This window comes from Seriola aureovittata, chromosome 9 (assembly GCF_021018895.1).
Source record: "Seriola aureovittata isolate HTS-2021-v1 ecotype China chromosome 9, ASM2101889v1, whole genome shotgun sequence".
In the NCBI taxonomy this organism is placed as follows: Eukaryota; Metazoa; Chordata; class Actinopteri; order Carangiformes; family Carangidae; genus Seriola; species Seriola aureovittata.
In genome coordinates this window covers 28,806,851-28,816,563 of record NC_079372.1, presented here as the reverse complement: position 1 = coordinate 28,816,563, position 9,713 = coordinate 28,806,851, and the positions used below count along the sequence as shown (strand labels likewise).

The 9,713-nt window shown below is 55.7% G+C and overlaps 1 protein-coding gene across 6 annotated transcripts in view; it reads left to right on the top strand.

The window, feature by feature from the left end:
• Nucleotides 1-235: 235 nt before the first annotated feature.
• Nucleotides 236-9,713, top strand: part of celsr3 (cadherin, EGF LAG seven-pass G-type receptor 3) — a 117,714-nt gene continuing 108,236 nt past the window's right edge. For 5 of the 6 annotated variants that reach the window (XM_056385037.1, XM_056385038.1, XM_056385035.1 and 2 more), the window contains exon 1: nt 236-6,149. In XM_056385037.1, the coding sequence (XP_056241012.1) occupies nt 680-6,149 (5,470 nt within the window). In that variant the 5' untranslated portion in view covers nt 236-679. The remainder of the gene's footprint in view (nt 6,150-9,713) is intronic. The other variant, XM_056385039.1, reaches the window with a different exon arrangement.

The following is a 9,713-nucleotide window of genomic DNA, read 5'->3' as shown; positions in this document are numbered from 1 at the left end:
ATATGATCCGGCGATGACGGTGTGATTGTGTAAGATACAGCCTATTTTCCCGCTCCTGTTCCAGTTGTGGATATGGCTGCCGCCGCGGGTGCTGTGTAACAGCCCTGCGCACCGGAGCCAACCATTATGAGAGAGAGAGAGAGAGAGAGAGAGAGAGAGAGAGGCGGCAGAGATGCAAGCAATAGGGGGAGGGGTGGAAAAAGGAGAGAGGAGGAGAGTGTGAGAGTGTGTGTGTGGATGGATGGATAGTAGCCTACCACCGGGCTGAGCTGCCGCTGCTAGAGGAGCGCACACACACACACACACACACACACACACACTCTCTCTCTCTCTCTCTCTGGAGGAGAGTGTGTGAGCAGCTAGTCAGTCAGTGTGAGTGTGTGAGCCATGTTGGATGTGAATGAACGGGAGGAAAGATGCTCCGCTCCTAAGGCTCAGACCTCCAGCTCCACGGACCACAGCGGGTAGATGCCAACTCTCCGGGCCGACGGAGAGACGGGGGAGCCTGGGGGAAGGTGTCGGGCGGTGCCGGCGGTCCTGGAACTGGAACTGGCCACCTAGTCGGAACGAGGGAGAGAGAGAAGTGACGGGGAGAGGGCAAGGCGCGCTGAGAGAGAAAGAGAGAGAATAGGTGGAAGAGGGAGAAAGGAGGAGAGAGACAGAGAAAGGAAGAGACTAAATGGCTGCACCGCTCTCGGGCTTCACCCCGCTCCTGCTCTCGTCTCTGCTTCTCCACCTGCTTCTCCCCGGCCCTTTGTTCAGCCTCACCCCGGGGACGGGGAACACAGGAGGGGCTGCCGACCGATGGACCCCGGGTCTCTGCTACCGAGACGCCGGTAAAGTGAACCAGAAGCAACAGCAGCAGCGGCGGCGGTGCGAGGGACCAGGGGAGTCGCCGAGTGGCAGCTGGTATCTACGCCCAGGCAGGTGGACCGTAGAGCGGATACAGACTGAGGGATGCTGTGGAGGGACGCGGGGAGGAGATCAATGGGATGGAGAGAGAGGGACACGGGAGGAGAGACTGAAAAGAGTCGGGACGGTTTGGAGGAGTGGAGACGGTCCTCCGGCACCACCACCACCACCTCCTCCTCCTCCTCTCCACCCAGGTATTTGGAGCAGGTCGAGCTCGGATGGCGTCTGCTCAGGAGAGGGAGTGGAGAGAGGGAGGGTGAGGAGGAAGGGCGTTGTTTCACCTCCCGCTTCACCTGCTTTCACCTCGTCGCCGGTTCAGAACGGAAAGAAACGGCCAGTACAAAGGACTAGAGCGTGCGCGCATCGGTGTCCGGCGTCAAGGCCACACCTCACCAGACGTGGCGCCGCCGGAGCCTTTGTGCGCGCCTCTGGCCTGTGCAGGGCACCCGGAAGTGGAGGGGGAGAGGTGTTGGATACACGGTGCTCCCTGACACCTGAGCATCTCTGCTGCTCCAGCCCCGACAAACGAGCCCCCTCCGCGGCCAACAGCCCCTCACCTGGCCCCGCGCCAACCGGTTGCTCTTGTTGCATCCACCCCATCTCTGGATACAGTTCAGCACATGATGCGGCTCCAGCCTCCACCTTCAGATCCAACCCCCCCCTCACAGAGAGTCCGGACTGTATCCAGAGGTCACACCTGGAACACACGTGTCTTTTCTCCTCTTGTGGTTCCTCCCAGACCCGCAGCACAGAGGAGGTCCAGCCTCCCCCAGCTCTCAGGAGCAGCGTGGCCTGTGACGGTGACGGGGGCTCAGCCAGCGTGGACAGGGGGGGCGGTAATTGTTCTCATTTGGGCAGGCACAATGCTATCGATCCCAGTAGCAGAGGGGAGGGGGGTGGTGAGAGCTGTTTGAACGGGTGCATGAGGGGAAAGGAGGAGGAGAGGGGGGCGAGGAGTGGGGGAGGTGAGGAGGAGGAGTGGGAGGAAGCGTACAGGTGTAACCCCGGTACCAGGGGGCACCTGGGTCGTTGTGGGCCCCCTCTCCATGATGGGAAAGCTGTGTGTAACCACGCCAGAATTATGGAAGGAGGGAGGGTGAGGGATGATGGGAGACAGGGGGAGGGTGGAGGAGGGGTGAACCAAGGCAACAAACACATTAATTTATCTAATTATCCGGATGATGATTTGGCTTTTCTGATTGTGACGCTCCCCCGTCAGACTGAGGAGGAGCTGCAGCCCCCGGCACAGAGCACACAGGCCCGGGGAGAGAGCAGGGAGGCTGCCGCTGGGGGCTTCGGTTGTTTGGACAGAATAGAAACGGGGGGTGGATATGTGGCCGGGTTTATGGTTCCCGGGGGAGGCGTAGCTCAGAGGAATCTCCCCATCCAATTTACCCCCAGCAACACGACCGAAACGCGCGGCCGATGTTTTCTATCCGGCAGAAGCCCAATTCCTAAAATCTCATCACACCCCTCTCCCCCTCCCCCCCCCACACGGAACCAGACAGGAGGTAGAAAACACTCCGAACCGTCTCGTGCTGAAGCAGGAGGAGCGGCTTCAGAGCCGCCGCCTCCCGGTGACTCAGGACTTTCCCCCGGTAAATCTCCCGGTGTTGAGTCTCTCTCTCTGCCTGAGATCAACCTGACCACATGGCGGGAGTACTCCCCACCTTCTGCTCACCCCCCCTCTGAGGAGGAAGGTGTGACTTCAGCACCGTGGACAGCTCCCATTGACTCAGAGCGCGCGCTTCTGTGGAGCCAGTTCAACAGCAACAACAACAACAACAACAACGAGGGGGGGGCAGGTGACGGTCACAGTCACGAGTCTGAGGTACAGAACAAGAAGAGGAATACTCCGTGGCGCGAAGAGACAGAGGGGGGGCGAGCAGAGCGCGCGGACACCGTCTCCACCGACTGCTCCGTGCACGTGCAATTAAAACTCGGTGAGCAAGTGCCATCAGAGCCGGGAGGTGTCAGACTGTCAGAGAGGCGGCAGATGGGGGGCGAGGCAGAGAGGGAGGGAGAGGGCTTGGAGGGGTCCGCTGCTGCTGCTGGGGGAGGAAAATTACAGGTGGGGGAGGGCGAAGGAGAGGCGCTGCTGAGAGGAGGGACAGAACCAGAGGGAGAGGAGGAGGAGGAGAGGGAAGATGGAGTAACAAAGGCGAGTCAGGCAGAGGAGAGAGAGGCAGAGGGAGGGAAGGGTCAGGATGGGGGCAATAGCAGCACCAGCATCTCACAGCAAGAGAGAGAGAGAGGGAAGAAAGAGAGCCGGGCGGATGAAAGCCACGAGGGGGGAGAGGTGGAGGGGGAGGGAGAGGAGGACGTGGGGAGGCCCAGCTCAAGGGGAGAGAGGAGCCTGGAGCGAGTGATAATAGTAGCAGATGATGAAAGCTCGCAGGGGGAGAGGGAGAGGAGGCTCCTGATGCCCTGGCCTCGCTCTCGACGTGCCGCCAACAGACACCCCCATTTCTCCCAGTACAACTACCAGGTGCAGGTGGCAGAGAACCAGCCCCCCGGCACCTCCGTCATCGTCATGGCCGCCTCCGACCCGGACCCAGGCGACGCGGGCAGAGTGAGCTTCAGCATGGCTCCGCTGATGAACAGTCGCTCCTCCGACTACTTCCACATCCACCCAGACACCGGTCTCATCACCACCACCCAGATCCTGGACCGGGAGCACATGGACCTGCATTACTTCCGGGTCACGGCCACTGATAACGGCTCCCCCCGCCTCTCCGGCACCACGATGGTGGCCATCACTGTGTCAGACCGGAACGACCACTCTCCTATCTTTGAGCAGTCGGAGTACAGGGAGACCATCAGGGAGAACGTGGAGGAGGGGTATCCCATCCTACAGCTCAGGGCCACAGACTCAGACTCCCCCTCCAACGCCAACATCCGCTACCGGTTCATCGGTGACACGGCGGCGATTGCGCGATCGGCCTTTGAGATCGACCCGCGCTCTGGCCTCATTACGACCCGGGGGGCGGTGGACCGGGAAACCAACGAGCACTACACTCTGCAGGTGGAGGCCAGCGACCAGGGGAAGGATCCCGGTCCACGCTCCGCCACCGTCAAGGTCTTCATCACCGTGCTGGATGAAAACGACAACGTGCCTCAGTTCAGTGAGAAGCGCTACGTGGTGGCGGTTAAAGAGGACGTCCGGCCTCACTCTGAGATCCTGCGTGTGAGCGCCACAGACCGGGACAAGGACAGTAACGCAGCCGTTCACTACAACATCATCAGTGGTAACAGCCGCGGGCAGTTCTCCATCGACAGCGTCACAGGTGAGATCCAGGTGGTGGCTCCTCTGGACTACGAGGCCGAACGGGAGTACACGCTCCGGGTTCGTGCTCAGGACAATGGCCGCCCCCCCCTCTCCAACAACACTGGGATTGTCAGCGTTCAGGTGACGGACGTCAACGACAACCCACCCATCTTTGTCTCCACGCCGTTCCAGGCATCTGTTCTGGAGAGCGCCCCGATCGGTAGCTCCATCCTCCACATCCAGGCCATAGACACAGACTCAGGTGATAACGCCCGCCTGGAGTACAGGTTAACTGGCACCAGCTCGGACACGCCCTTCATCATCAACTCCGCCACAGGCTGGGTCACCGTCAGCTCCATCCTGGACCGGGAGTCTGTGGAGCACTACTTCTTTGGCGTGGAGGCGAGGGACTACGGCATGCCGCCTCTCTCCGCTACAGCCAGTGTCACTATCACGGTGATGGACGTCAATGACAACCGCCCCGAGTTCCTACAGAAGGAGTACTACTCTCGCCTCAATGAGGACGCTTCTGTGGGCACCAGCGTGGTGACCGTCACAGCGGTGGACCGTGATGTCAACAGCGCAGTGACCTATCAGATCACCGGAGGAAACACCAGAAATCGCTTCGCCATCAGCACAGCCGGAGGGGCGGGACTTCTCTCGCTTGCCCTCCCATTGGACTACAAACAGGAGCGGCGTTACGTCCTGACGGTCACCGCCTCGGACCGCACGCTCCACGACACCTGTCAGGTGCACATCAACATCACAGACGCTAACACGCACCGGCCTGTTTTCCAGAGCGCCCACTACTCTGTCAGTGTGAACGAAGACCGGCCTCCCGGCAGCACCGTGGTCATGATCAGCGCCACTGATGATGATGTCGGCGAAAACGCTCGAATCACCTACTTCCTGGAGGACAATATCCCACAGTTCCGCATCGACCCAGCGAGCGGGGCGATAACGCTGCAGGCGGAGCTGGACTACGAGGACCAGATGACCTACACTCTGGCCATCACCGCTAAAGACAACGGCATCCCACAGAAATCAGACACCACGTACGTCGAGGTGAACGTCAACGACGTCAACGACAACGCGCCTCAGTTTCTCAGCCCCAGGTATCAGGGGACAGTGAGTGAAGACGCCCCTCCCTTCACCAGCGTCCTCCAGATCTCAGCCACGGACCGCGACGCCCACGCCAACGGTCGAGTTCAGTACACCTTCCAGAACGGCGAGGACGGCGATGGAGATTTCACCATCGAACCCACATCCGGCATCGTCCGGACTGTGCGGCGTTTGGACCGTGAGAGCGTGCCCTTCTATGAGCTCACCGCCTATGCCGTCGACCGTGGCGTGCCCCCTCAGCGCACCCCCGTCCACATCCAGGTGACAGTTCTGGACGTGAATGACAACGCCCCTGTTTTCCCTGCTGATGACTTTGAAGTTCTGGTGAAGGAGAACAGTGCGGTGGGCTCTGTGGTGGCCCAGATCACCGCCACCGACCCGGACGAAGGCGCCAACGCTCAGATCATGTACCAGATCGTGGAGGGAAACATCCCTGAGATCTTCCAGATGGACATCTTCTCCGGGGAGCTCACGTCGCTCATCGATCTGGACTACGAGGCCCGAAACGAGTACGTGATCGTGGTCCAGGCCACCTCCGCACCTCTGGTCAGCAGAGCCACGGTGCGGATCCGACTGGTGGACCAGAACGACAACCGGCCCACTCTGAAGGACTTCCAGATCATTTTCAACAACTTCGTGTCCAACCGCTCCAACAGTTTCCCCAGCGGGGTGATAGGGAGGGTTCCCGCCCACGACCCCGACGTGTCGGACCGGCTGTACTACACCATCGACCGCGGCAACGAGCTTCACCTGCTGCTCCTGAATCACACCAGCGGAGAGATCCGACTGAGCCGAAAACTGGATAACAACAGGCCTCTGGTGGCTCCCATGCTGATCTCCGTCACGGGTAAGAGACCATGGAGGGAGTGTGTGTGTGTGTGAGTGTGTGAGTGTGTGTGTGAGTGTGTGTGTGTGTGTGTGTGTGTGTGTGTGTGTGTGTGTGTGTGTGTGTGAGTGTGTGTGAGTGTGTGAGTGTGTGTGTGTGTGTGTGAGTGTGTGTGTGTGTGTGTGAGTGTGTGAGTGTGTGTGTGTGTGTGTGAGTGTGGTGTGTGTGTGTGTGAGTGTGTGTGTGTGTGTGTGTGAGTGTGTGTGTGTGTGTGGTGTGTGTGTGTGTGTGAGTGTGTGTGAGTGTGTGAGTGTGTGTGTGTGTGTGTGAGTGTGTGTGTGGTGTGTGTGTGTGTGTGTGTGTGTGTGTGAGTGTGTGTGAGTGTGAGTGTGAGTGTGTGTAGTGTGTGTGTGTGTGTGTGTGAGTGTGAGTGTGTGTGTGTGTGTGAGTGTGTGTGTGTGAGTGTGTGTGTGTGTGTGTGTGAGTGTGTGTGTGTGTGTGTGTGTGTGTGTGTTTCCCCTGTAGCTTCATTCACTGTAACAAATACTGTGAAGATAAGGACTCAGACTCCACAGGTCTGAGGTGATAAGGCTGGATGCTGTTGGGAGCTGTTGCTTCACTTTGTCTCTTTCTCTTGACTCGAGTGTGTGTGAACGGATCAGTTTGAGTTTCTGAAACTTGAGGCACTCTGTGAAGCCGATTGTGTGTGTGAAAGAAAAGCTGATTGAATGAGCGAGAGAGAAAATGAGATCTGTTAGACGTCGGCCTCTCGTACCTGAGCCCCTGAAGGAAAAGGCTCATGGGAGAAACTGTGTTTGTGGCAGAACCACAGAGGGTGACGGAGTGAGACTCAGCTGACAGACAAACAATTGAAAGATTGATGCGAGTCGGTTTAGCAGCGTCTCGGAGAGAGAAAGGTGTAACGCTCAGTGTGAGGAGACGTACGTCTCACAGGAGAGAGAAAACCTGAAGCTGCTTGTTTCAGTGACACGGTGACATCATTATTATTAATAAGTTTTCCATATTAAATGATTCAGTCTGGTTTATGAGACGTGCTGTTGGAGGCAGCGACAGTTTCCGATCAATATTGTAGCACCGCCCACACTCTGTGATTGACAGGTGATCTGGGCTAAGAGCGGTCCAGGTTGCCATGGCGATTTGGTGTTAAAAAAAAAAAGAAAAAAGAAAATCTCTTGCGCAGGAAAACAAGGAAACACTGACTGCTGTCAGTGGCTGCTTCCTGTTTCATGTGGGAAGTGTTTCCTCATGAAACTGTGAATCTGTTGGTTATTAATGTGGATGGAAACACAGGAAATTATCATTTTATATTTCATATGTTTAATAGTCAAGTGCCCATTTCACAGGGTCAGCCATCTTTATTACTGTAATTGGAAAGTTTTAATATCATAATTACATTATGAGAAATTCAATAATTAATGTAAAGTATTTATTAACTTTATGAGAAATGCATTTTATTTTATTTTAATTTCCTGTGAATTAAAGTCAATTTCATTTAGATTTTTTTAGGTGTATTTTGTTATTTATTTGTCTGTATTTACAGACTTTAAGATAAAAGCTGCCTAAAAGCTTTACAGAGCTTCACCGACAGTGATCACATGATCAAAGCCTCAGAGGCCGAGCGAGGGAAAACCAGAGCAGCGTTGTTGTTTTGAAAGTCTGGGTAGTGGTTACTGATGGGTTGTTGTTTGTTGTGTTGTTTGTTGTGTTTGTATTGTCAGGAAGCTTTAATGGCTCGGGACTGTGTGTGACCTGCTTCCCTATTTACACTGTTTTTATACCAGCAGCTTCAAAACATATTCATTTATTTGAGAGAGAGTGAGTGAGTGAGTGAGTGAGTGAGTGAGTGAGTGAGTGAGTGAGTGAGTGAGTATGAATGCTGTGTCTCTGTGTCTTTGTCTCCATCTGTCTCTTCTTCTTCTCTCAGCTCAGACGTAGATTCATTTCCAATTTTCTTGCTATTTCTCTCTATGAAAGTATTTACCCCCCCCCCGCCCCCCCGAGCCCCCCCCCCGCCCCCCCCCCCCCCCCCCCCCCCCCCCCCCCAGGATGTGACAGTTATGAGATTATAATGAAACAACAGTGAGCTGGAGTCGGCCTCGGAGCAAAGCTGTCACTTTCATTGTGAGCTGTGTGTTATCTTTGACTACCCATCCCTCCTCTAACCGTCACTGTCTTTCTCTCCTTTATTCCTCCTGTCTTTGGATGGATGAATGAATTCTTCTCTTTCATTCCTTACATTTCTCTCTCTTCTTTTTCATCATTTTTTCATCATGTTTCTATTTTCTCCTCCTTTTCCGTCTTTTTTTTCTTCCCCTCTCTTCTCCTCATGTCCTTGTATCCAGTCACCTGCTCTCCCTCCTTTTTCTTTTCCTTTCTTACACTGTCAGTGATCCCTCCTTCCCTCCTTCCCTCCTTCCCTCCTTCACTCCTTCACTCCTTCCCTCCTTCCCTCCTTCCCTCCTTCCCTCCTTCCGTCCTTCCCTCCTTCCCTCCTCCCCTCCTTCCCTCCTTCCCTCCTTCCCTCCTTCCCTCCTCCCCTCCTTCCCTCCTTCCCTCCTTCCCTCCTTCCCTCCTCCCCTCCTTCCCTCCTTCCCTCCTTCCCTCCTTCACTCCTTCCCTCCTTCCCTCCTTCCCTCCTTCCCTCCTTCCCTCCTTCCGTCCTTCCCTCCTTCCCTCCTCCCCTCCTTCCCTCCTTCCCTCCTTCCCTCCTTCCCTCCTTCCCTCCTCCCCTCCTTCCCTCCTTCCCTCCTTCCCTCCTTCCCTCCTTCCCTCCTTCCCTCCTCCCCTCCTTCCCTCCTTCCCTCCTTCCCTCCTTCACTCCTTCCCTCCTTCCCTCCTTCCCTGTAATCCTCTCATAACTCTCACAGGCTGTTTCTCTTCACTTCTGCTCCTCCTTCCTCTTTTCCTCTCTTATTTCCTCTGTGTGTGTGTGTGTGTGTGTGTGTGTGTGTGTGTGTGTGTTGCAGGCATGTGTTTGTATTTACAGTGTGTGTGTGTTTGAATAATGTTTTCTTGTAGCAGAAAGATTTGTGCGTTTGTGCGTGACGTGTGTTTGCACACAGTTCTGTGTGTGTGTGTCTGTGTGTGTGTGTGTGTGTGTGTGTGTGTGTGTGTGTGTGTGTGTGTGTGTGTGTGTGTAATCTCAGGTGGTTCAAAGCATTTCACTTGAGACTGTATTCCTGTCTATGCAATGAATAATATCTGTGCACACCAGAGCTGGGACTCCTGTCTCTCTCTCTCTCTCTCTCTCTCTCTCTCTTTTACTTCCTCACTATTTCACGCTTCCTTCCTTCACTTCCTCTCTCTGTCTCCTGTTTCCTCTCCTCTCTCCTCTCTCCTCTCTCCTCTCTCTGTCTCCTGTTTCCTCTCCTCTCTCCTCTCTCCTCTCTCCTCTCTCTGTCTCCTGTTTCCTCTCCTCTCTCTCCTCTCTCCTTCTCTGTCTCCTGTTTCCTCTCCTCTCTCCTCTCTCCTCTCTCCTCTCTCTGTCTCCTGTTTCCTCTCCTCTCTCCTCTCTCCTCTCTCTGTCTCCTGTTTCCTCTCCTCTCTCCTCTCTCCTCTCTCCTC